Genomic DNA, 26,864 nt, shown 5'->3' on the forward strand with positions numbered 1-26,864 from the left:
ATTTGATTCTCTGATGTCTTGACTATTTCATCTCTCACACCTACCCATTTGTCTTCTACATTATTCCCTCCCCCTATTTCAGTCAATCACCACCTAATTCTCCCTTTGAAACTCACAACTACATTTGGTTCTTTCAATTTGTCCAGGACCCACCTCCATAACTTCCCATTGTTCTGTAATTCAGTTATGTGCAGTTTATAACCAATAAATTATCGTCAGAGTCTACATCTGCCTCGCGAAATGTTTTGCAATATCTCTGTCTTGGCATTATACACTGAAGAGCCAAAGAAACTGGTACACCTGCCTAATATCATGTAGGGCCCCCCACAAGCACACAGAAGTGCCGCAACATGATGTGGCATGGACTTGACTATGAAGTAGTGCTAGTTTGGTGGCTAGCAGAACTGTTTAAACTCTGAAGAGTGCTCCTGGAGCCACTCTACAGCAATCCTGGATGTGTGGGGTGTCACATCATCCTGCTCGAATTGCCCACGTCAGTCAGAATTCATGCAGGTGGTCAGACAGGATGCTTGTGTGTCACCTGTCAGAGTTTTATCTAGAAGTATCAGGGTTCCCACATCACTCCAACTGCACACGCTCCGCACCATTACAGAGCCTCCACCAGCTTTAACAGTCCCCTACTGACATTCAGGGTCCATGGATTCATGAGGTCTCCATACCCATACACTCAATACAATTTGAAGCGAGACTCGTCCGACCATGCAACATGTTTCCAATCATCAACAGTCCAATGTCGGTGTTGATGGATCCAGATGAGATGTAAAGCTTTGTGTTGTGCTGTCATCAAGGGTACACAAGGGGACTTTGGCTCCAAAAGCCCATATCAATGATGTTGCATTGAATTGTTCACACCCTGACACATGCTGATGGCCCATCATTGAAATCTGCAGCAATTTGCAGAAGGATTGCACTTCTATCACGCTGAATGATTCTTTTCAGTCATCGTTGGTCCCGTTCTTGCAGGATCTTTTTCCTGCTGCAGTGATGTTGGAGACTTAATGTTTTTCCGGGTTCCTGATATTCATGGAGTACACTCACATGAAATGGTTGTACGGGAAAATACCCACTTCATCACTATCTCAGACTTGCTGTGTCCTTTCACTAGTGCACCGACTATAACATCACGTTCAAACTCACTTAAATCTTGATAACCTGCCATTATAGCAGCAGTGACCAATCTAACAACTGTGCCAGACACTTGTTGTCTTATATAGGCATTGCTGACAGCAGCACTTTATTCTGCTTGTTTACATATCTCTGTATTTGAATATGCAGGCCTATACTAGTTTCTTTGGTGCTTCAGTGTATAATCTATCCAAAACCTTCTGGTGTCTCCAGGTCTCCTCCAAGTATACAGCTTTCTTTCATGATTCATAAGCCAAATGTTTATGATGATTGAATTGTGTTCCAAGCAAAATTCTATCAGGTAGCTTCCCCTTTCACTCCTTTCTCGCAGTCTATTTCCAGTATTAATTTTCCTTCCCTTCTTTTTCTCTACAACTGAATTCCAGTCCCCCATCACAAATTTTCATTTCCCTTAACTATATGAATAACTACTTTTATCCTTACATCATACATACATACATTCAATCTCTTCTTCCTCTGCAAACTATTGTGCATATAAAATTGTACTATTATGGTGTGTGTGTTGGCTTTGTGTCTGTCTTGGCTGCAATAATGTATTCATTATGCTGTTCACAGAAGCTTACCCATATTATTATTTTCTTACTCATTATTAGACCCACTCCTGGATTATTCCCATTGAGGTTTTGTTGATAACTCTGTACTCACTTAAACAGAATTTCTGTTTTTCCTGCCATTGCACTTCTTCAGTTCTCACTATATAGCACTTCAACTTAGCCACCTCTCTTTTTTAAATTATCTACTCTACCTACCTGTTTAAGGGGTTTAATATTCCCACTCTGACATGTAGAACACCAGTCTTGTTTTCACTGCTAATAACATACACCTGAGTACCCCCTACCAAGAGACATAAACAGGGGACTATTTTACATCAGGAATATTATACTGAAGACAGTATCATGACATATAAGACACACAGTAGAGCTACATGCCACAGAGAAAAATAACGGCTGTAGTTTCCCTTGCTTTCAACTGTTCACAGCATCTGAGCAAGGCCTTCTGCATAATGGTACAAGGCCAAAACAGTCAATCATTCAGACTGTTGTCCCTGCAACTACTCAAAAGACTGCTGTACTCGTCAGGAATCAAAGGTTAGTCTGGCCTCTTCACAGATTGTGGCTGCATCTATGGTACAGAAATCTGTATCGTTGAGGCATACAAGCTACCCCACTTTGGCAAGGTCCATGGTTCATTGTACGTGCATATCACATTCACTGCTTAATGAATACAATGAAACAACAATAACTGATTACTATGGAAAAAGAGGTATTTTATACCTCCTGCTTACTTTCTCATAACTATTACAGAATCACCTGGCAGGAAATGTATAAAGAACTACAGATGTCCCCAAATAACACACAAATAAACTAATTTGGAATATTGCTTACCTTCATAAGTCTGTCCAACAGTTCTGATCCATTCTTCACATTTTGGTCTGGATCAGCTGCTAGCTTACTGAGAGCACTAAAAATGTCAGAGAAATGGATAAGAACTGAACCTCGAGCCACTTTGACAACATTGTACAATGATTCACAGGCATAGTAACGCACTCTCAGATCTGAGTCAGTGAAGCAGGCCAATATTGGATACACCAGTTCTTTCGTGTACAGACCACAATCATGCTGCAAATAAAAAAGAAGAGACAATTATAGAATTGACAGCATTTACTACCATAGAAGCAGAATAAAAAATTATGTAAGTTAAGACAGATGTAGCTGGTAAAGTTTGCAAATCTTAAGATTAGTAGATATGTAAATAGTTGTACAAAACACAGAAGTTCCATTGACTCATTTACTTTTTTTTCCGGAACCAAATTCTGTTTCATTCTTACACTTGGATCCAGTTAGTTGGAAATGTGAAATTTCACTTATTTAATAATTTGTAGGCAAGAAAATACTTCACACGGAGATTGTCCAAAGCAAATATGCCCACAAAATGAGCAATGAAAATGGCACAGAAAGTTGAAAATATGATGATGAATATTAAGAACCAAAAATGAAGAAAGGCATATTATACAAGATCATTAAGATAAGCTGTTCATCTTGTTTCCTGATCAGTTTAAGATATAATTTTGTTTCCACCCAAAAGAATGATGAAAATTTCTCACTAACATTCATATAGCTATATTACTTGCAGAGATCAGAATCAACTTCATTTTTTCAGGTGGAACTACAGTAATTTCTGCTGCTAGTTTCATAGTACTAAATCATACAGATTCAATGGCATCTCTCTTTACAAAATCTGATTAGTTTTAGAGAAATTATAATAAGAGTTATCTGTTTTATACACGAAACTGATCTGCCTCTTATGAGGATGTTATACAAAACTGTTGCACCAGGCTGGTGGGGCACTCCAGCCTAACAGTGTCAAGAGAATAAAACACTTGGCAACATATGCCTAGACCGGCACATCAACCAGAAGGCAAAGGATATGGTATCTAAGGATGATTCACCAGTTAACTATGATAACAGTTCTGCTCATATTTCTGCCAATTCCCTTGAAAGAAAGGAGCACGATAAAAAATGAAAGGATTTGTAAAACACAGAATCGAAGAGTAGAGACTATTTAATAACAGCTTTGAGCTAAGAATTTAATATCAAGATACACACTGTGGAGCAGAAAATGGTGGGAGTGGAAAATGGCTGGAGGTTTTGTCGGTGTAAATCCGTAACAGTATTTAAAGAAGTTTATTAATCAATTTCAACAACTATGAGCAAACACACAAGATGACACAAACTAAGCATTCAGTGCTAAATTATCAAAATGCAAAAACCTGATATCTCTCATAATAAAGCACATGATATAATTATCTACTACCCCTTTCTATTTCTTCAACCTTACAAGGTCTGTTAGAAAAATGTCCATTCCCCCCCCCCCCCTCTCTCTCACTCTCTCTCTCTCTCTCTCTCTCTCTCTCTCTCTCTCTCTCTCTCTCTCTCTCCCCCCACCCTCCCTCCTTTAATTTTCTTTTCTTGAGTGAGAATCTGATGGATTTGAATCTAGCATGCTTGCATAAGCTGATCTTGAACCTTCACATGCACATGCGAATTTTTTCCTGCCTGTCGACAGTCAGTTGCTGGCATACACCAGTTGAGCGAGATAGTGTGTAGTGCTCGTGTTGGTTTTTCATTCCAAGGGAAATGTCGGAATGACTGGAGTACCGCTATTGCATCAAATTTTCCCTGAAACTGAGTGACAGGCAGGTGTAAACCATTCAGAAGAATCAGACAGCTTTTGGTGACAATGATATGGGCATCACATATATTAAGGAGTGGTACAACCAGTTTAAAGACAGCTGCACATTGCTGGAGAGCGAGCTGTGCTCCTGTTGGCTGAAATGACCAGGTCATTGCCAAAGTGAACACTGTGGTGATGTGGGACTGTCGTGTGACCATCAGGGAAATTGCAGAAGAGGTAGGCATCAGCACTTTCCATTGTGACTGAAGGTTTGGTCATGAAGAGTGTGTAAGCTGCTGATGGCAGAGCAACAGCAACTTTGCTTTGAAGTCTCACAGGACAAGCTGGGTGCCACAGTGATTCTGACTTTGTGAACACTGTAATCACTGGTAGAGATTCCTGAGTGTATGGGTATGATACAGAAACCAAATCCCAGTCATCACAGTAGAAGCATTCCTCGTCACCAAGACCAAAGAAGGCCCATCAACTGCGCAGCCACATCAAAGTGATGCTGACTGCTTTCTTTGAGTGCCACTGCATGGTACACAATGAGTATGCAGCACAGGGTCAATCTACCACTAAAGAGTATTACAGGAATGTCCTCCATTGCCTATGTGATGGTGTATGGGACAAGAGACCAGACTTGCAGTCAACAAGATACTGGCACCTGAATCACAACAATTCTCCAGCACATTCCTTGCACCTGATTCGGATATTTTCGGTAAAAACCAGATTCCTGTGCTTCAACAGGCTTCTTACTCTTCTGATATGGGCCCTTGCAACTTCTGGCTGTTCCCCAAACTCAAGAGCTCACTGAAAGGAACATCATTTCAGACAAGAGAGGACATAGTGGCAGCAAGGCCAGCCAAGCTAAACTCCATTCTGAAAGAGTCTTTTTTCAGCATGCTTCCAACAATGACGGCACCACTGGGAGAAATGTGTAGAGTCCCAAGTGAATTACTTTGAGGGTGATTAGGTGTCCACTGCTCTAGGTAAGCCAGTTTTTTTACCGGCTTAATGTCAGATGCTTTTCTAAGAGACGTCATACAATAAATGAGGCACAAAATAATACACCACAAATAATACAACAAAAGTAAAATAGATAAAGAAAGCACACAAAAATCAACCTTTTCCCAGGACAAAAATCTGAAATACACCCAACCAAAAACAGACACTAACTAATACTAAATGCACAGTTAACAAGAGAACAGAATGTAAGTAACAAAACACACCAAAACAGGTTAATCTTGGCTACACAAAATAAATGAAAACAGCAGGATGGTGACAGTCAGTACAGACAATACAATTACAAAATACAGGTTCTCAACTTATACACTACATCCCACTACGGTCTCACTATAATTACAATGCGATCCCTTTCATGACTTAAATTGGCCAAGCCAGACACAGTTGTCTTCACTACAAAGATTACACTGATCAAAACTGTCACAATCTCATTTAACTGTCTTAGTCAAACAACACTGTAACTACTGCAACTTGAATCTTGCTTTGCCTTATTCCCTGGATCCACAAAGCAAGCACTGTCTGCTGCTCCACCATAGACAGTAGCCCATGTACACAGCAAGCCACCCCAAGTCCACACTGCAAATCTATCAGGCTGCCACACTGCTTTGCCCCACGACTTCCTCCATCTCATACAGCTGGTTGCTCTCTTAGAAAGTTGCTACCTGTATTCGAATACTGCTGACTGTCTTGATACTCTTTTGTTTCATAGAGTCTCCACCTGATGACAGCAGATTCCCCGTCATTTATCTACATGGCGGTGCTATCACTGGTCGACTAACTGGGCCAGTCACGCCAGGACATAAACAAGCTCAGTTGATGCACCATGCATGGGCCTGGTGCTGTACACAGAATCATCTCTTCCGTTGTCCATGAACCCTTGATGCCAGTTCCAAGTCGGTGTTGCTGGTTCACTCCCATATACCGGATTCCTCGTTGTAATAGCATGCTGCTCCATGTCCTGCCATGCAGCTGCAGAGCAACTATATTGCTCTTGCTTGCGTGTTCTGCTGTGGCAGAAGTCAGCCCCACAGATGCTGCCCACAGCAGGCAGGAATATGAATGAATCATTAAATTACCACACGACGCTTACAATGCAAAATTACATCAGCAATGACAACAAAATGGAAATCACAAAAGGATGTGGTTATAAAAACTTTCTTAAAACTCCATTTATATCATCAAGTGTTTGAAATGACCACTGTCTATTGCCATACATGTTTGCAGTTGCTGGCGCAAGGACTTCTGTATAGACTGAACAGGTTCCTTTAATATAATTAGACACACTGCAAAAATGCTGTTTTAAATCCTCTTGGGTTGTTGGAACTTGTACATAGCTTTTATCTTTGAGTTTACCCCAGAGAAAAATTTACAGTGGTGTCAAATTAAGCCCATATGCTGACCAATTGATGCCTTCACGTATTATCCAGAGATCACTAGACCTGTATGAATATTCACCTAACCATAGGTGAGTAGTGAGCCGGGCACCTGTTGCGTTGGTGCCACATACATCTACATATTTCAAGTTATGTTACCTCTAGGATAGCCAGCAGCACTTTGGCAAGAAATTATACGTATCTCTAAGCTTTTAAGGTTTTTCCTATTAAGTAAGGACCAATCATGCAGTCTTCACTAATTCTGGACCAAACATACACACCTCACTACCTCTGATATTCAACCTGTTTCAGCACTGAGGATTCTCAATAGCCTAATAGCGCACATTTCTTATGCACTGATTTGTAAAGGTAGCTCCATCGGTAAAGAGAATTCTTTGAAGAAAGAACCTATTGTCCCCTAATGTCACATTAGAAACCGAGTGACAGAATCCACATATCTTCTGCAAATGCATTGGTTTATTTGCAGGTGAAATGACATATGATACAGTTTGAAGCTGTCTGCATACAAAATGTGTACAACGCTAAGCTGACATATTCCAGAGACACATGCAGCTTCTCCGGAGCTAACATATGGCTTATGAGTAACAGCAGTCAGAACATCTGTTTTGATCATTCTGCTCATGGCAGGCTTGCTCCTCACTCTCTGTGTAGTATTCCACTGCCATTCTACATTCTCCATAAAATAGCAACATACACTTTTTATTTTGTGTTTGAAAGACATTTACCTGTTATTTCAAATTACCTCAGCACTCCACACACAAAAATGATGCAGACAGAATGAAAGTTACATTTTCTTTGTTCACCTTTCACACCAGTATCATAGTGGTGCAATACTCTGGTTTCTCTTTATATGGTGTGAGGTATTTCTTTATTTGGGTCTGAAATCATGGACTTCCGCATAAGCCTGCAACCAGCGTCATGTTCAAAACAGATAGTTCCTGAGCTCTAAATACTATGATTACTCAGACAAGTAATTAGATTTTGAAAAGTGAAATGCCACAGAATTTCTCTTTTTTTAGAACTATGAGCCTGGCAACAAATTACTACTGTTCCATTCAAATTAGCTAAGTTTTTACTGGCATCTCTGTTATTAACACAGCTATTACAAGAGATTGCATGTCATTTAGTGAGGACTCTTTCACAATTCATCTGAGCGAAAATGGAACTACAATATCTTAAATGGCTCTGGAAGTATTTGAGCTGACTCATCCTGCCCAACAGATAATTTTGGTCTCCAGAGTTAGTACAGATGATGTATAAGATGATATTAACATTCACCTAACAGAAGTAGGACCAATGTAAGTAACTGGATAAATTAAGTAAAAGGCTCAATTCTGCCTGCCTTGCACAGCAGAAATCTCATGCACTATGTTGACTGGCAGGCAAAATTGTGACCATACTTTCACTCAATTCTGTCCTATGCCGAAGACTTCTGGGGCAGTGCAGCTAAGGTGAAAGAAGTGTTTATTCTATAGAAGTGTACAATTAGAATATTGTGTAAGTTTGTAACTGAGCATCTTGCAGAAGCCTGTCCAGTGTCCTAGGGATTCTTACTCTTACCAGCCAATACACATACTTGCTAGTGGTATTCATGGTTAATATTAGATGAATTTAGAATGAAAGCAGCAATCCACAATACTACTATCAGAAATAAGTCCCATGTAGACTATGCATCCCTCTCTGTGGTTCAGAATGTAGCTTTATATTCTGAGACAAAAGCCTAGAACAGGCTGCCAGCAGATAGCAGGCAGGAAACTGAAAATTTCCAAACAGAATACTTCTTTAGCCACTCCCAAAATGTATCTGAATACATGAACTCTGATACTTAATTCTGTCCAACTCAACTACCTGTACCAGACAGTATACAATTAGCCAACAGCTGTCGGTATAAAGCTAAAATGCTCTGTTTGAAGAATTAGATAAAAGAAGCTTTTGTAGTATAGAATGAGCTGCAGTGGCTTTTTTCATACTGTAAAGCACCAATCACACACTGAGAAGTTTCATCACGTGGAGGTATGTATACAAAGACGGCAATATTACAACCATAACAATGCCAAAGACTTCCACTCTCGGAGATATTTCATTATCTACATGTACATTCATACTCCACAAGCCAATGGACGGTGTGTGGCGGAGGGTACCTTGAGTACCTCTATCGGTTTCCCCTTCTATTTCAGTCTCGTGTTGTTCGTGGAAAGAAAGATTGTTGGTATTCCTCTGTGTGGGTTCTAATCTCTGTGATTTTGATGGTCTCTTCATAAGGTATACGTAGGAGGGAGCAATCTACTGCTTGACTCCTCGGTGAAGGTGTGTTCTCGAAACTTCAACAAAAGCCCGTACCGAGCTACTGAGCGTCTCTCTTGCAGAGTCTTCCACTGGAGTTTATCTATCATCTCCATAATGCTTTCGCAATTACTAAATGATCCTATAACGAAGCGTGCTGCTCTCTGTTGGATCTTCTCTAACTCTTCTATCAACCCTATCTGGTACGGATCCCCCACTGGTGAGCAGTATTCAAGCAGTGGGCAAACAAGTGTACTGTAACCTACTTCCTTTGTTTTCAGACTGCATTTCCTTAAGATTCTTCCAATGAATCTCAGTCTGGCATCTGCATTACTGACGATTAATTTCATATGGTCATTCCATTGTAAATCACTTCTAATGCCTACTCGCAGATAACTTATGAAAATAACTGCTTCCAGTTGCTGACCTGTTATATTGTAGCTAAATGATAAAGTATCTTTCCTTCTATGTATTCGCAGCACATTACAATTGTCTACATTGAGATTCAATTGCCATTCCCTGCACCATGCGTCAATTCATTGCAGATCCTCCAGTATTGCAGTACAATTTTCCATTGTTACAACCTCTGGATATACTACAGCATCATCCACAAAAAGCCTCAGTGAACTTCCGATGTTATCCACAAGGTCATTTATATATATATTGTGAATAGCAACGGTCCTACGACACTCCCCTGCGGCACACCTGAAATCACTCTTACTTTGAAAGACTTCTCTCCATTGAGAATGTCATGCTGTGTTCTGTTATCTAGGAACTCTTCAATCCAATCACACAATTGGTCTGATAGTCCATATGCTCTTACTTTTTTCATTAAACGACTGTGGGGAACTGTATCAATCGCCTTGCAGAAGTCAAGGAACACGGCATATACCTTGAAACCCATGTCTATGGCCCTCTGAGTTATGTACATGTATGTTACAGTAGAAACTTACAAATAGCTAATGTTACATTACTTACTATTTACACTGAAAGAGAACTGATTAAAATGAAGATGAACATATAAAGCAGTCAGTTCTAAAGTGTTACTGCAGCGATATTACGTAAATATTATGCTATACATTGGAACAATAGTAAATGATAAGTGCCAGATTTACATAAATAAATACTACAACTACGGACATATTATGGCATTTATCGAAAGCACAGTAAATGGGTTGGGACGGATGTGCATATATAAATATTACATTTAATAGTTCTTTGACTTTAAATTGGAAAGCATGTTAGCCAATGCAGCCTTTCTTCAAAATTTCCTCCACCTGCTTTCCAATTTAAAGTAAAAAACTATGAAATGTAATACTTAAATATGCACAGCCACCCCAACCCATTTACTGTGCTTTCGATAAATGCCATAATATGTCCATGGTTGTAATGTTTATTTATGTACATCTGGCACTTAAGACCTTTACTACTGTTACACAGTATAGCACAATATTTATGTAATATCACTGCAGTAACACTTTATAACTGACAGCTTTATTTGTTCATCTTAATTTGAATCAGTTCTCTTTCAATGTAAATAGTAAGTAATGTAACATTAGCAGTTTGTAAATTTCTACTGTCACATACGTGTACATAATGAAATATCTCAGAGTGGAAGTCTTTGGCATTGTTATGGTTGTAATATCACCATCTTTGTATACATACATCCGTGTGCTGAAACTTCTTTGTGTGTGTGTGTGTGTGTGTGTGTGTGTGTGTGTGTGGTGCTTTACATTATGTGCATATTTATAGACAAAAAAGTGCATTACACTGTTTTCAGTGCTGCTAGATGATAAGCAGCCTGTACTGGAACATAATGGCACGAATCCTTCATCGTAAGTAACTGAAACATCTTCCCTTTAATAATAATAAGTTGTTTACATTACTCAAAATTGTTGAGGGGCACAATTACAGTTGAAAAGACATTGTCTCACATCTTGTTTTGATTATAGGGCACCATCACCCCAAAGAAGTTTAGTCAGTTGGGGAAACAAAAGATGAAATCTAATGTAAAATGTGAACTAGCTGTCAGAAGATGAACCTGTTGGTTTGAAACTGGTCATGGCTCTGTTTAAATAAATAAAAAGCACTGTAAAAAGTGCCCGGTTGCTGTAATATTCTAAGAGCCAACCCACATTTTGTACACAGCTACGGGCTCAAAATGTCAGTTTTTGACAAAATAACACATTTTCTTTCTGAAGTCTTGTGTACACCATCTGGAATAAGGAATTCAATGTGTAATTAAAATGGATACAAGTGAATGATGATCAGTCAACAATGCTCTGAATGACTATTACAGCTAGATTTCCATTTCTGGTGTGTGCTAGACAGAAACAGCCTCGTTCTTAATAAACATCCACCATGATTTTGTTTGGTACCTCGTATTAGCTTATAAAACCTTTAGTTTGTTGGAATCCAAAACAGTATGTATGTAACTAGCAGCATTTAGATGGGTGCAGAATGCCAGATCTGCAGAAAAATCCAAATCTCCACACTTGCATGTCCTGCTACTGTCATATGTTGGGCTAAATCCATGGCATTGCCCCCACTCCCTCCGTCCCAATCATGGAAGGGGAAGGTCACAGTAGAGACAAGTGATGTTAAGACTGATGAACAATTAAGCTATTTGAGTAGGAGAGAATGATGATGATGATGATGGCTTTTCATTGTGTGTCCACCCATAGATTAAGGTAATTAGTGCCCACAGAATCACAGTTTATTAATCAGATTTGTGAACTGCTTTTCTGGCAGATGCCATTTGTTAAATCTTAACGATAAATTTTGTTTAGTGGTTTAGCATAATTAAAAAATGAAATATTTAAAAACTTCTACTTAAAATCTCACTGTACTAGAAATTTGAGAAAAGAATACTACAAATGAATGTGACTTTCTGACCACTTACTAAAACAATGAAGTAGCCAATCACACAGTAATACAACAACAAAAACAGACAGTTTACATCAAACTTGCAGCAGTAATAATCTAACATCCAAACTCTTTTGCCCACAGTTTTTGCCTCTCTATCCAACATTTCAGGCTATATTTTATCTCCTTTAGCATGTGTATATCTTACCTTTTTCTTACTGAACTCTTTCACATGACGAAGGAACTACTTTAAGACTAATGCACCAAGAGTGCCGAACAGTTGCATTGATACACAGGCAACACCTCTCAGGCAGCAATGCAGGCATGTATTCTCGCATGCAAATGATCATAGAGGTGCTGAAAGGCATCCTGTTGTAGATTCTTCCAAGCATTTTGTGTCTTTTATTGCAATATGGCAATGGTTCTTGCAGGCCCTGGAGAATGAGTAAGTTCCTGCTTCATAATGTGCCACACATGTTAAGTTGACAAGAGATCTGGTGACATCACTGGCCAGGGCAGCTTTCATACACCATGAAGAGCACATTGCATCACAGCAGCTGTATATGGACGTGCACTGTCCTCCTGAAAAAGCACATCATCTCCTTGTTGATGAAATGGCAGTAACATGAAGATAACAGCCTCTGCAATGTAGCAGGCAATGGTTACTTTACCCTATGTGTTTTGGTTTTAGGGCGCAAAACTGCTATGGTCATTAGCGCCCGGTCCGTGACTTAGGAAACAGTAAAAACCAAAAATGGAAACCAGCAGACATGGGAACAAAACTCAAAAAATGGGAGAAACTAAAAGCAGAAGGAAGGCTTAAAAATCCACTACAGAAAGGGGTTGGTTGTCCCCAAAATAAACTTCGAATGACTGACGTCATTTCACTGGCACTAATAAACTCGAGAACGCGATCGGCCGAGCGCGTGTCATCTGCTAAAATGGACGATATATCAGGAGACAGCTGTAGACGGGCGCCTAACGGAGTAAAATAGGGGCACTCAATTAAAAGGTGTCTTACCGTCCACAGCTGAGAGCAGTTGGGACAGAGTGGGGGAGGATCGCCGCTTAAAAGATGTCGATGGCTAAAAAGACAGCGCCCCATCCGGAGTCTAGTTAAAATTACCTCTTCCCGACGACGCGTTCGGGAGGAAGAGGTCCAAGCACAAGGAAGAGCAATTTATTATGGGGAAGTGTCGACCAATGTGCATGCCATAAAAGAACAACTCGACGACATAAAATGCTCCACAGATCGGTGAAAGGAATCGATTGAACAGCTGGCCGAAGAAGAGAGACTGCAGCCTTGGCCGCTATATCGGCCGCCTCATTTCCACAGATACCAACGTGTCCCGGGAGCCAGAGGAACGCCACCGAGACGCCCCCCAGGTGGAGCAAGCGCAGACAGTCCTGAATCCAGTGGACCAGAGGGTGGACAGGGTAAAGAGCTTGGAGACTGAGGAGAGAGCTGAGAGAATCTGAGCAGATAACATACTGTATCCGCTGATGGCGGCGGATGTAGTGGACAGCCTGGAGAACAGCGTGAAGCTCTGCAGTATAAACCGAACACTGGACGGGAAGCCGAAATTGATTTGGGGTGTCGCCAACAATATAGTGTGCTCCCTGCCGCCGTTGGATAAGCAGCTGCAGCAGCAAGTCGTATACTCCTAGCTCACTCATTTGTTACATAGTTTAATTCTTAATTTCTTTGCGTGTTTTTGGTACTTGCATTGTGTAATTCATAAATTTCGGGCGTATTATAGTATTTGAGAGTTGTAGCATCGCGTTTTTGTACCTGAATAGTGTAAATTCGCGTAGTCGTTTGTCTACTGTTTTGTTTTGAACGGCCAGTGTCGGTTGGTCGCAGTTAGTGTGCTCCCTGCCGCCGTTGGATAAGCAGCTGCAGCAGCAAGTCGTATACTCCTTGCTCACTCATTTGTTACATAGTTTAATTCTTAATTTCTTTGCGTGTTTTTGGTACTTGCATTGTTTAATTCATAAATTTCGAGCGTATTATAGTATTTGAGAGTTGTAGCATCGCGTTTTAGTACCTGAATAGTGTAAATTCGCGTAGTCGTTTGTCTACTGTTTTGTTTTGAACGGCCAGTGTCGGTTAGTCGCAGTCAGTGTGCTCCCTGCCGCCGTTGGATAAGCAGCTGAGCAGCAAGTCGTATACTCCTAGCTCACTCATTTGTTACATAGTTTAACTCTTAATTTCTTTGCCTGTTTTTAGTTCTTGCATTGTTTAATTCATAAATTTCGGGCGTATTATAGTATTTGAGAGTGTAGCATCGTGTTTTAGTACCTGAATAGTGTAATTTCGCGTAGTCGTTTGTCTACTGTTTTGTTTTGAACGGCCAGTGTCGGTTAGTCGCAGTCAGTGTGCTCCCTGCCGCCGTTGGATAAGCAGCTGAGCAGCAAGTCGTATACTCCTAGCTCACTCATTTGTTACATAGTTTAACTCTTAATTTCTTTGCCTGTTTTTAGTTCTTGCATTGTTTAATTCATAAATTTCGGGCGTATTATAGTATTTGAGAGTGTAGCATCGTGTTTTAGTACCTGAATAGTGTAATTTCGCTTAGTCTGCTTCCGCCGCCGAGCAGTGTCAGCAGTGCGCAAGTAGCAGCATTACTGCATTTACTAGGCAATCTTGTATTTTAATAACCGTTTAAATTTTGTCGATTTGTTTGCGCTCTCTGAAGATTAGTTCAGACGTTCTTAGCAAAACAGTTTTTAGCATGGATAGGGACTGCAACTGCTGTGTTCGGATGCAGGCTGAGTTGGCATCCCTTCGCTCCCAGCTTCAGGCAGTGTTGGCTTCGGTCACACAGCTTGAGGCTGTTGCCAATGGGCATCACTGTGGGGGTCGGGATGGGGGTTTGTCAGGGACGGCCAGCTCGTCCCACGCATCCCCTGATCGGACTACGACTGTGGTTGCCCGGGATACTGCCCGCATTGAGGCTGATCCCTCACCTGTGGTAGAGTGGGAGGTCGTTTCAAGGTGTGGCAGGGGGCGAAAGACATTCCGGAGGGCTGAACGGAAAGCCTCTCCAGTTTGTCTGACGAACCAGTTTCAGGCTCTGTCTCAGGCTGATACTGATCTTCGGCCTGACATGGCTGCTTGTCCTGTTCCAGAGGTTGCCCCTCAGTCTGCAAGATCCGGGCAGTCGCAGAGGGTGGGCTTACTGGTAGTTGGGAGCTCCAACGTCAGGCGCGTAATGGGGCCCCTTAGGGAAATGGCAGCAAGAGAGGGGAAGAAAACCAATGTGCACTCCATGTGCATACCGGGGGGAGTCATTCCAGATGTGGAAAGGGTCCTTCCGGATGCCATGAAGGGTACAGGGTGCACCCATCTGCAGGTGGTCGCTCATGTCGGCACCAATGATGTGTGTCGCTATGGATCGGAGGAAATCCTCTCTGGCTTCCGGCGGCTATCTGATTTGGTGAAGACTGCCAGTCTCGCTAGCGGGATGAAAGCAGAGCTCACCATCTGCAGCATCGTCGACAGGACTGACTGCGGACCTTTGGTACAGAGCCGAGTGGAGGGTCTGAATCAGAGGCTGAGACGGTTCTGCGACCGTGTGGGCTGCAGATTCCTCGACTTGCGCCATAGGGTGGTGGGGTTTCGGGTTCCGCTGGATAGGTCAGGAGTCCACTACACGCAACAAGCGGCTACACGGGTAGCAGGGGTTGTGTGGCGTGGGCTGGGCGGTTTTTTAGGTTAGATGGCCTTGGGCAAGTACAGAAAGGGCAACAGCCTCAACGGGTGCGGGGCAAAGTCAGGACATGCGGGGACCAAGCAGCAATCGGTATTGTAATTGTCAACTGTCGAAGCTGCGTTGGTAAAGTACCGGAACTTCAAGCGCTGATAGAAAGCACCGAAGCTGAAATCGTTATAGGTACAGAAAGCTGGCTTAAGCCAGAGATAAATTCTGCCGAAATTTTTACAAAGGTACACACGGTGTTTAGAAAGGATAGATTGCATGCAACCGGTAGTGGAGTGTTCATCGCTGTTAGTAGTAGTTTATCCTGTAGTGAAGTAGAAGTGGATAGTTCCTGTGAATTATTATGGGTGGAGGTTACACTAAACAACCGAACTAGGTTAATAATTGGCTCCTTTTACCGACCTCCCGACTCAGCAGCATTAGTGGCAGAACAACTGAGAGAAAATTTGGAATACATTTCACATAAATTTTCCCAGCATGTTATAGTCTTAGGTGGAGATTTCAATTTACCAGATATAGACTGGGACACTCAGATGTTTAGGGCGGGTTGTAGGGACAGAGCATCGAGTGACATTATACTGAGTGCACTATCCGAAAATTACCTCGAGCAATTAAACAGAGAACCGACTCGTGGAGATAACATCTTGGACCTACTGATAACAAACAGACCCGAACTTTTTGACTCTGTATGTACAGAACAGGGAATCAGTGATCATAAGGCTGTTGCAGCATCCCTGAATATGGAAGTTAATAGGAATATAAAAAAAGGGAGGAAGGTTTATCTTTTTAGCAAGAGTAATAGAAGGCAGATTTCAGACTACCTAACAGATCAAAACGAAAATTTCTGTTCCGACACTGACAATGTTGAGTGTTTATGGAAAAAGTTCAAGGCAATCGTAAAATGTGTTTTAGACAGGTACGTGCCGAGTAAAACTGTGAGGGACGGGAAAAACCCACCGTGGTACAACAACAAAGTTAGGAAACTACTGCGAAAGCAAAGAGAGCTCCACTCCAAGTTTAAACGCAGCCACAACCTCTCAGACAAACTGAAGCTAAACGATGTCAAAGTTAGCGTAAGGAGGGCTACGCGTGAAGCGTTCATTGGATTCGAAAGTAAAATTCTATGTACCGACTTGACAGAAAATCCTGGGAAGTTCTGGTCTTACGTTAAATCAGTAAGTGGCTCGAAACAGCATATCCAGACACTACGGGATGATGATGGCATTGAAACAGAGGATGACACGCGTAAAGCTGAAATACTAAACACCTTTTTCCAAAGCTGTTTCACAGAGGAAGACCGCACTGCAGTTCCTTCTCTAAATCCTCGCACAAACGAAAAAATGGCTGACATCGAAATAAGTGTCCAAGGAATAGAAAAGCAACTGGAATCACTCAATAGAGGAAAGTCCACTGGACCTGACGGGATACCAATTCGATTCTACACAGAGTACGCGAAAGAACTTGCCCCCCTTCTAACAGCCGTGTACCGCAAGTCTCTAGAGGAACGGAGGGTTCCAAATGATTGGAAAAGAGCACAGATAGTCCCAGTCTTCAAGAAGGGTCGTCGAGCAGATGCGCAAAACTATAGACCTATATCTCTTACGTCGATCTCTTGTAGAATTTTAGAACATGTTTTTTGCTCGCGTATCATGTCATTTCTGGAAACCCAGAATCTACTATGTAGGAATCAACATGGATTCCGGAAACAGCGATCGTGTGAGACCCAACTCGCCTTATTTGTTCATGAGGCCCAGAAAATATTAGATACAGGCTCCCAGGTAGATGCTATTTTTCTTGACTTCCGGAAGGCGTTCGATACAGTTCCGCACTGTCGCCTGATAAACAAAGTAAGAGCCTACGGAATATCAGACCAGCTGTGTGGCTGGATTGAAGAGTTTTTAGCAAACAGAACACAGCATGTTGTTATCAATGGAGAGACGTCTACAGACGTTAAAGTAACCTCTGGCGTGCCACAGGGGAGTGTTATGGGACCATTGCTTTTCACAATATATATAAATGACTTAGTAGATAGTGTCGGAAGTTCCATGCGGCTTTTCGCGGATGATGCTGTAGTATACAGAGAAGTTGCTGCATTAGAAAATTGTAGCGAAATACAGGAAGATCTGCAGCGGATAGGCACTTGGTGCAGGGAGTGGCAACTGACCCTTAACATAGACAAATGTAATCTATTGCGAATACATAGAAAGAAGGATCCTTTATTGTATGATTATATGATAGCGGAACAAACACTGGTAGCAGTTACTTCTGTAAAATATCTGGGAGTATGCGTACGGAACGATTTGAAGTGGAATGATCATATAAAACTAATTGTTGGTAAGGCGGGTACCAGGTTGAGATTCATTGGGAGAGTGCTTAGAAAATGTAGTCCATCAACAAAGGAGGTGGCTTACAAAACACTCGTTCGACCTATACTTGAGTATTGCTCATCAGTGTGGGATCCGTACCAGGTCGGGTTGACGGAGGAGATAGAGAAGATCCAAAGAAGAGCGGCGCGTTTCGTCACTGGGTTATTTGGTAACCGTGATAGCATTACGGAGATGTTTAATAAACTCAAGTGGCAGACTCTGCAAGAGAGGCGCTCTGCATCGCGGTGTAGCTTGCTCGCCAGGTTTCGAGAGGGTGCGTTTCTGGATGAGGTATCGAATATATTGCTTCCCCCTACTTATACTTCCCGAGGAGATCACGAATGTAAAATTAGAGAGATTAGAGCGCGCACGGAGGCTTTCAGACAGTCGTTCTTCCCGCGAACCATACGCGACTGGAACAGGAAAGGGAGGTAATGACAGTGGCAGGTAAAGTGCCCTCCGCCACACACCGTTGGGTGGCTTGCGGAGTATCAATGTAGATGTAGATGTAGATAGGCACTCCCTACACCTAACGATGTTTTCGAGCCATCAGTGTAAATAAATGTGGCTTCCTTCATTTGTGCACATAGAGTAGCAAATGGCCGACGATAAACAAGTGAAGGGGTACCATCCTTGGGAAATTGACAAAGGTCACGGAGCAGGCAGCTCCGGGGACGGAGCCAACGTGGTGCTGTACCCCAAGTTGTCAAGAAGGTTTTAGGAAAGCGAAAGGAAAGAGAATGGAGCAGTTCACAGAAGCGGACTCCTGGTGGTAGTAGGGAGGAGGGGCAGCCTGCATACCCTACATCAAAGGAGGCATCGAAAAAATCTCATGGGCTGGATTAGCAGGCATGGAAGACAGATGGCTAGCATAACGACTCAGAAGGACTGCTCGCCGATTGGACAGCGGAGGTTCAGCAGTCTCAGCATAAAGGCTTTCCACAGGGCTGGTGTAAAAAGCTCCAGACACTAAACGTAATCCACGGTGGTGGATAGAGTCGAGACGACGAAGAATAGACGGCCGAGCAGAGGAGTAAACGATGCTTCCATAGTCCAATTTCGAGCGCAGTAAGGTGCGATAGAGGTGGAGAAGGACCACTCGGTCCGCTCCCCAGGAGGTACCATTCAGGACACGGAGGGTGTTGAGGGATCGCATACAGCGAGCTGAAAGATAGGAAACATGGCAGGACCAGCACAGTTTTCTGTCAAACATAAGACCCAAGAATTTAGCGATGTCCGAAAACGGAAGGTTGACTGGCCCTAGATGTAAGGAGGGTGGAAGAAACTCCTGACGTCGCCAAAAATTAACACAAACGGTCTTAGTGGGAGAAAAACGGAAACCGGTTTCGATGCTCCAAGAGTAGAGGCGATCGAGACATCCTTGAAGACATCGTTCAAGAAGGCTGGTCCGTTGAGAGCTGTAGTAGATCGCAAAATCATCCACAAAGAGGGAGCCCGAGACATCAGGAAGGAGACAATCCATAATTGGATTTATGGCAATGGCAAACAGTACAACACTTAGCACGGAGCCCTGGGGTACCCCGCTTTCTTGGGAGAAAGTATGGGAGAGAGTAGTGTTCTCCCGCACTCTAAATGTGCGCTCTGCCATAAATTCACGAAGAAAAAGGGGCAACCGACCTCGAAAGCCCCAAGAGAACAGTGTGTGGAGGATGCCTGTCCTCCAACAGGTATCGTATGCTCTCTCCAGATCAAAAAATATTGCTACTGTTTGGCGTTTCCAAAGAAAATTGTTCATGATATAAGTGGAGAGAGCAACAAGATGGTCAACTGCAGAACGGTGCTTTCGGAAACCGCATTGGGCAGGTGTTAAAAGACTGCGGCACTCCAGCCACCAAGCTAAATGGCAATTCACCATACGCTCCAAAACCTTACATACACAACTCGTGAGAGAAATGGGGCGATAGCTAGAGGGGAGATGTTTGTCCTTTCCAGGTTTCGGAACAGGAACGACGATAGCTTCTCGCCATCATCTGGGAAAAGTACTGTCCGTCCAAATTCGATTATAAATGAGAAGGAGGTAACGCAGACTATGGGTTGATAAATGCAGCAACATTTGGATGTGGATACCATCCGGTCCTGGGGTGGAGGAGCGAGAAGAATAGAGTGCATGTTGGAGTTCCCCCATGGAGAAAACAGTATTATAGCTTTCGCGATTTTGAGAGAAGAAAGCAAGAGGTTACACTTCCGCTGCACATTTCTTTGGGAGAAACGCTAGCGGGTAATTTGAAGAGCTCGAAATCTCAGCAAAGTGTTTACCCAATGAGTTAGAAGTTGCGACTGGGTCCACTAATGTATCACGCGCGACAGTGAGCCCAGAGATCGGGGAGAAACTAGGTGCGCCAGATAACCGTCGAATTCGACTCCAAACTTCCGAGGAGGGAGTGAAGTTGTTAAATGAGCTAGTAAAGAACTTCCAGCTTGCCTTCTTGCTATCGCGGATGATGGTGGTTGTTGGGATGTTTAAGGGGGACTAAACAGCGAAGGTCATCAGTCCCCCATTCCAAAATCAGGCGAGCCGAAAATCTACGGAGCAGGTAAAAACCAAAGGGGGAGGAGACGTCCCCCCAGGCGCTAAAAGAACACAAATGCAGCAACAAACACTACAGACAAGAACAGGACAGAGGAACACCAGACAGAAAGAAACAGACGAAAGGAGGATGGCCGGAGACTGGTTGACTGACCACGAGAACAAAAAAGGGAAAGAGTCAACCATCTGACGGCACACCAGAACAGCAACAGACACAAGGACAAAAGACACAGAAAGGGAAAGGCGCAGGACTTCCCTAAATCGAACCATAAAAAGGACTACTACGGATAAAATGTAAAACATTGTCAGCCATGGAGGCATCGTCGGATAAAACCAAAGCCAAAGTGCCCGGGATATTAAGAGATTGCCGGAGTGTGCGCAGTCGAGGACACTCCAGCAAAATGTGGCCGACCATCAGCCGGGACCCACACCGACACAAGGGGGGATCCCCCTGACGCAACAGATGGCCGTGCGTCAGGTATGTATGGCCGATGCGCAGCCGACACAGGACTACCGAGTCCCTGCGAGAAGCCCGCAGGGAGGAACGCCACACATCGGTCGTCCCCTTGACAGCCCGCAGTTTATTCGGGGCTGTCATCCCACGCCACTCAGCGGCCCACATCCCAATCAGCTTACGGCGCAACACCAGCTGCTGGTCGCGAGCCGTAAGGCCGATCTCCAAAGCCGGGGCGTCGATCGCCCCTTTGGCCAGCCTGTCTACACGTGCGTTCCCTGGGATGCCAACATGACCGGGCGTCCAAACCAGGACCACCGAACGACCAGAACGGGCAATGGCGGAAACAGACTCCTGAATGGAGGACACCAGAGGAGAGGAGGGATAGCAGCGGTCGATGGCCTGAAGGCTGCTCAGGGAGTCACTGCAGATCACGACGGACCTACCTGAGCAGAAATGCATATGCTCAAGAGCGCGCAATATGGCCACCAGCTCTGCAGTAAAAATATTGCAGCCAGCCGGCAAGGAGCGCTGCTCAACATGGGCAGCATGAGCAAAAAAGTAGGCAGTGCGACCATCAACCAGGGAACCATCAGTGTAGACAGTCTCACAGTCCGAAAATGAGGCGAGGAGAGCAAGAAAACGGCGACGGAGGGCCACAGGCGGAACCGAGTCCTTGGGTCCCAGTGCCAAGCCCAGACGGCCGGACGGCCGGGACAAACACCAGGGAGGCTTAGGTGCATGGACCCGGAAGGGAGGCGGAAGAGGTAATGAACCCAATTCCGACAGCAGGGACGGAACGCGGACAGCGGCGGAAAGCCCAGACCTAGGTCGCCGTTCGGGCAGATGGAGGACCATGGCAGGGAAAAGCAGGCAACGATTGGGATGGCCTGGCGAGCAATGTATGTGGACAGCATAGTCGGCGAGCAGTCGATGGCGGCGAATCCGCAGCGGGGGAACCCCGGCCTCCACCAGTAGACTATCCACGGGGCTCGTACGAAAAGCGCCAGTTGCAAGCCGGACCCCACAGTGGAGTATGGGGTCTAACAACTTCAACACTGAGGGTGATGCAGACCCATAGGCCAGGCTCCCATAATCAAGCCGAGACTGCACAAGGGCTCTGTACAATCGCAGCAGCGTGCAGCGATCCGCACCCCAAGACGTGTGGCTAAGGCAGCGGAGGGCGTTGAGGTGCCGCCAGCATTTTTGCTTCAGCTGAGTAATATGAGGAACCCATGTGAGCCGGGCATCAAACACGAGTCCCAAGAAGCGGCAAGTGTCCACCACTTCAAGCAGGTGGCCGTCGAGGTAAAGTTCAGGATGAGGGTGGACCGTCCGACGCCTGCAGAAGTGCATAACTCGAGTCTTGGCTGCAGAGAACTGAAAACAGTGAGTCAGAGCCCATGATGCTGCCTTCCGAACGGCTACCTGCAGCCTGCGTTCGGCGACTCCCGTAGTCGTGGAGCTAAATGAGATGCAGAAGTCGTCGGCATACAAAGAAGGAGACACCGACGACCCCACGGCTGCAGCCAGACCATTAATGGCCACTAGAAATAAGGACACACTCAACACCGAGCCCTGTGGGACCCCATTTTCCTGTGTATAAGAAGAACTAGAGGCGGCACCGACTTGCACCCGGAAAGAGCGGTGCAATAGAAAGGTTTGAAGAAAAGCCGGGAGCAGACCACGAAGACCCCACCCATACAACGTGGCGAGGATGTGATGCCTCCATGTGGTGTCATACGCCTTCCGCAGATCGAAAAATACAGCAACGAGATGCTGACGTCGGGCAAAAGCCGTACGGACAGCAGATTCCAGCCGCACCAAATTGTCCACTGCAGACCGGCCCCGACAGAAGCCACCCTGGGATGGAGCGAGGAGACCGCGCGACTCAAGGACCCAACACAAACGCCGCCCCACCATACGTTCGAGCAATTTGCACAAAACGTTGGTGAGGGTAATGGGACGATAGCTGTCCACCGCCAGTGGGTCCGCACCGGGCTTGAAGATGGGGACAATAACACCCTCTCGCCATTGCGACGGGAACACGCCTTCGCTCCAAATGTGATTAAATATCGCGAGAATGTGTCTCTGGCAGTCCCTGGAGAGATGCTTCAGCATCTGCGCGTGGATGCAGTCTGGGCCTGGTGCTGTATCAGGGCAATCGGCGAGGGCAGCGAGGAATTCCCTCTCGCTGAAAGGAGCATTGTATGTTTCAGAACGACGCGTGTGGAATGAGAACGGCGTCCGCTCGGCTCGCTCCTTTAGATAGCGAAAGGCGGGGGGATAGGAGGCAGTCGCAGAGCTCTGAGCAAAGTGCGCGGCAAGCCGTTCAGCAATGGCGGCAGCGTCCGTGCAGACAGCGCCGTCCAAGGAGAGCCCAGGGACACCCATAGGGGTCTGGTATCCATAAATCCGCCGGATCCGGGACCACACGAGTGAGGGGGAGACATGGGAGCCCAAGGATGAGACATACCTCTCCCAGCACTCCTGCTTACGCCGTGCAATAAGACGACGGGTGAAGGCACGGAGCCTCTTAAAGGCGATGAGGGTCTCCAGAGACGGGTGCCGCCTATGACGCTGGAGAGCCCGCCTACGGTCGTGAATAGCCCCAGCAATCTCCGGCGACCACCAGGGGACAGCCTTCCTCCGAGGGAGGCCAGAAGAATGGGGGATGGAAGCCTCGGCCGCGGAAATGATGGACGTGGTTAAAGCACGGACCACCTCGTCAATGTCACCCTGTGGGGGAGACTCAATGGATGCAGCGGAAGTAAAAGCTGGCCAGTCAGCCCTGTGGAGGGCCCATCGGGGAAGGCGCCCAGAAGAGTGACACTGGGGCAGTGACAAATAGATGGGAAAATGGTCACTACCACACAGGTCAGGATGCACTCTCCAGTGGAGGGATGGGACAAGTCCAGGGCTGCAAATAGAGAGATCGATGGCCGAGAACGAGCCATGGGCCACACTGAAATGCGTGGGAGCACCGGTGTTCAAGAGGCTAAGGTCGAGCTGAGCCAACACATGCTCCACGGCCCGACCGCGGTCATTGGAAACAATCCCACCCCATAGAGGGTTGTGGGCATTGAAATCGCCCAGCAGCAAAAAAGGTGGCGGCAGTTGGGCTATCAGAGCAGCCAGGACATGCTGCGTGACAGCACCATTAGGTGGAAGGTAAATACTGCAGACGGTAATGGCCTGGGGCGTCCACACCCGAACAGCGACAGCCTCTAAAGCTGTTTGTAGAGGTACAAACTCGCTGTGAAGAGAGTTCAGGACATATATGCAGACGCCACCAGACACCCTTGCATAAGCTGCCCGGTTCTTAAAATAACCCCGATAGCCACGGAGGGCGGGGGTTCGCATTGCTGGAAACCAAGTTTCCTGCAGAGCAATGCAAAGGAAAGGATGACGGCTGATAAGGTGGCGGAGCTCAGCTAGATGGTGGAAGAAACCACTGCAGTTCCACTGGAGGATGTTATTAGCCATGGATGGGAAAGGCGTGAAGGGACTGGGGAGGCAGATTACGCCTCCGGGGCCCCTGCTGCTACTGAGTCACCACCTGGACAACAGCTAGCTATTGCATCCGAGGGACTGGCGAGATCCATGTCCTCAGCGGACGCCAGAATCTCCACCTCATCTTCGGACGCAGAGGGAGAAGGTTGCGGTGGGACAGGTGCCACCGCAATTTCAGGATGCTTGGGAGCTTTTTGCTTCGACTGCTTTGCGCGCTGCGCCTTAGGTGGGTCTGGCTGGGAGGGCCTCACTGGGTCAGTCTCAGGGACTGAAGACGACCGTGACGCCCTACGACCAGCGACCGGTGGTTGTTTTACAAACTTGCGTGTGTCCGCTTTGGCACTGGGCAAAGCCTGCGATGGGAGGGCCCCAAGGGACCCCTTCCGGGCGAGAGGAGCCGAAGAAGGCACACGCTTCTCCGGCTGTGAAGGGGGAACAGATGTCCCCGGTGGTTGGGGTGGTGTTGCTCCTGAAGTAGATGGAGCAGGAGCAACAGGGAGTGAAGTGCCCCCCGCAACCAAGGGGGCCGGTGAATTCTGGCAGAGCTGAGAGCGAACTGGTGTTGCAGCAGCGGCATAGGTAGTCGTCATGGGCACTGGATGTAGCCACTCATATTTCCGCCTTGCCTCGGTGTAGGTCAGGCGGTCCAGGGTCTTACATTCCATTATCTTCCTTTCCTTCTGGAAGATCCGACAGTCCGGTGAGCAGGGGGAATGGTGCTCTCCACAGTTAACACAGATGGGAGGCGGAGCACATGGAGTATCAGGATGCGAAGGACGTCCGCAATCCCGACACGTGATGCTGGAAGTACAGCGAGATGACATGTGCCCGAACTTCCAGCATTTAAAACACCGCATCGGAGGAGGGATATATGGTTTCACATCACAACGGTAAACCATCACCTTAACCTTTTCGGGTAAGACATCACCCTCAAAGGCCAAGATGAAGGCACCGGCGGTGACCTGATTATCCCTCGGACCCCGATGGACGCGCCGGACGAAGTGAACACCTCGTCGTTCGAGATTGGCGCATAATTCATCGTCGGACTGCAGAAGAAGATCCCGGTGAAATATAATACCCTGGACCATGTTCAGACTCTTATGCGGCGTGATGCTAACGGAAACATCCCCCCAACTTGTCACAATTGAGCAATCTCCGTGACTGGGCAGAGGATGCCGTTTTGATGAGCACAGAACCAGAGCGCATCTTGGACAAGCCCTCCACCTCCCCGAACTTGTCCTCTAAATGCTCCACAAAAAACTGGGGCTTGGTCGACATGAACGATTCTCCATCAACCCGCGTGCACACGAGGTACCGGGGGGAATATTCTCCACTGCCTTCTTTAGCAAGACGTTCCTCCCATGGAGTAGCTAAGGAGGGAAACGATCTCTGATCCAATTTCTTCCCGTTGAGGTTAGACCTCGATCGCTTAGAGACTGCTGGTGGAGGCCCACCAGCGATAGATGATGTACCACGCTTCATTGCGGGTCATCCGCCCTGATGCCACCTACTCCGACCAAGGGCCCTCCCCACGGGCGCCACCCAGCCACAGCAATAGCCACCTGGCAGGATGGCCATTGCCGGGAGTCCTGATGCCCCAGGGAGATGGGCATCGACTCCTTGGCATACGTGGGGAGTGAACGGCGCAGGCATCAGTAGAGCGATCCCTGTGTTGTCAAGGGGCTACAACCAAGAGGGTACATGGCGGCCCCACCACAACGGACTGGCTACCGTGCTGGATGTTAGGTGACATGTGGTCCATGGGCGTCGTCAGTGCAGAAAATGGCCCTGCACAGTGCTTGGCAGAAAGTGCACGCAGGAGCGCATCCATGCCCGAGCGATGGAGAGCGGGCAAGACTGCAATGCAACGACGAATAAGATGGTGAAAGTTCTCAACCGAACACGGACACAATGCACCAAGTAAGGCGCCCTTCCCCAATCGGCTCGCTCTTCGGAAAAATTTGGAGATATGGAGGTCAAACCCGACAGGGGACCATCACATAAGGCCGAAATGTTTGAGACTCCTTTTAGTCGCCTCTTACGACAGGCAGGAATACCGCGGGCCTATTCTTACCCCCGAACCCGCAGGGGGTATCGCGGATGACGCGACGGCATCGCGCACGGAACTGCTTATAGCGGATACAGCTGGCCAAAGTAGGATGGTGGCGGAAAACGCGAAGAGCACGTCGCCGCTCACGTATTGCATCACGGCATGCCTCGTTCCACCAAGGAACTGGGGGGGCGCCGGGGCAATTCGGAGGTGCGTGGTATTGAACGTTCCACAGCTGTAAGAATAACGTCGGTAAGATGTGTGACCTCATCGTTGACGCTAGGAAAGTGACGGTCATCGAA

At 45.9% G+C, this 26,864-nt stretch overlaps 1 protein-coding gene across 1 annotated transcript in view; it reads right to left on the bottom strand.

The window, feature by feature from the left end:
* Positions 1–26,864, bottom strand: part of LOC124615401 (protein VAC14 homolog) — a 129,008-nt gene that overhangs the window by 93,498 nt on the left and 8,646 nt on the right. The window contains exon 3 of the mRNA XM_047143244.1: positions 2,553–2,786. Coding sequence (XP_046999200.1) covers positions 2,553–2,786 — 234 coding nt within the window. The remainder of the gene's footprint in view (positions 1–2,552; positions 2,787–26,864) is intronic.

Source organism: Schistocerca americana, chromosome 5 (assembly GCF_021461395.2).
Source record: "Schistocerca americana isolate TAMUIC-IGC-003095 chromosome 5, iqSchAmer2.1, whole genome shotgun sequence".
NCBI classification, from domain to species: domain Eukaryota; kingdom Metazoa; phylum Arthropoda; class Insecta; order Orthoptera; family Acrididae; genus Schistocerca; species Schistocerca americana.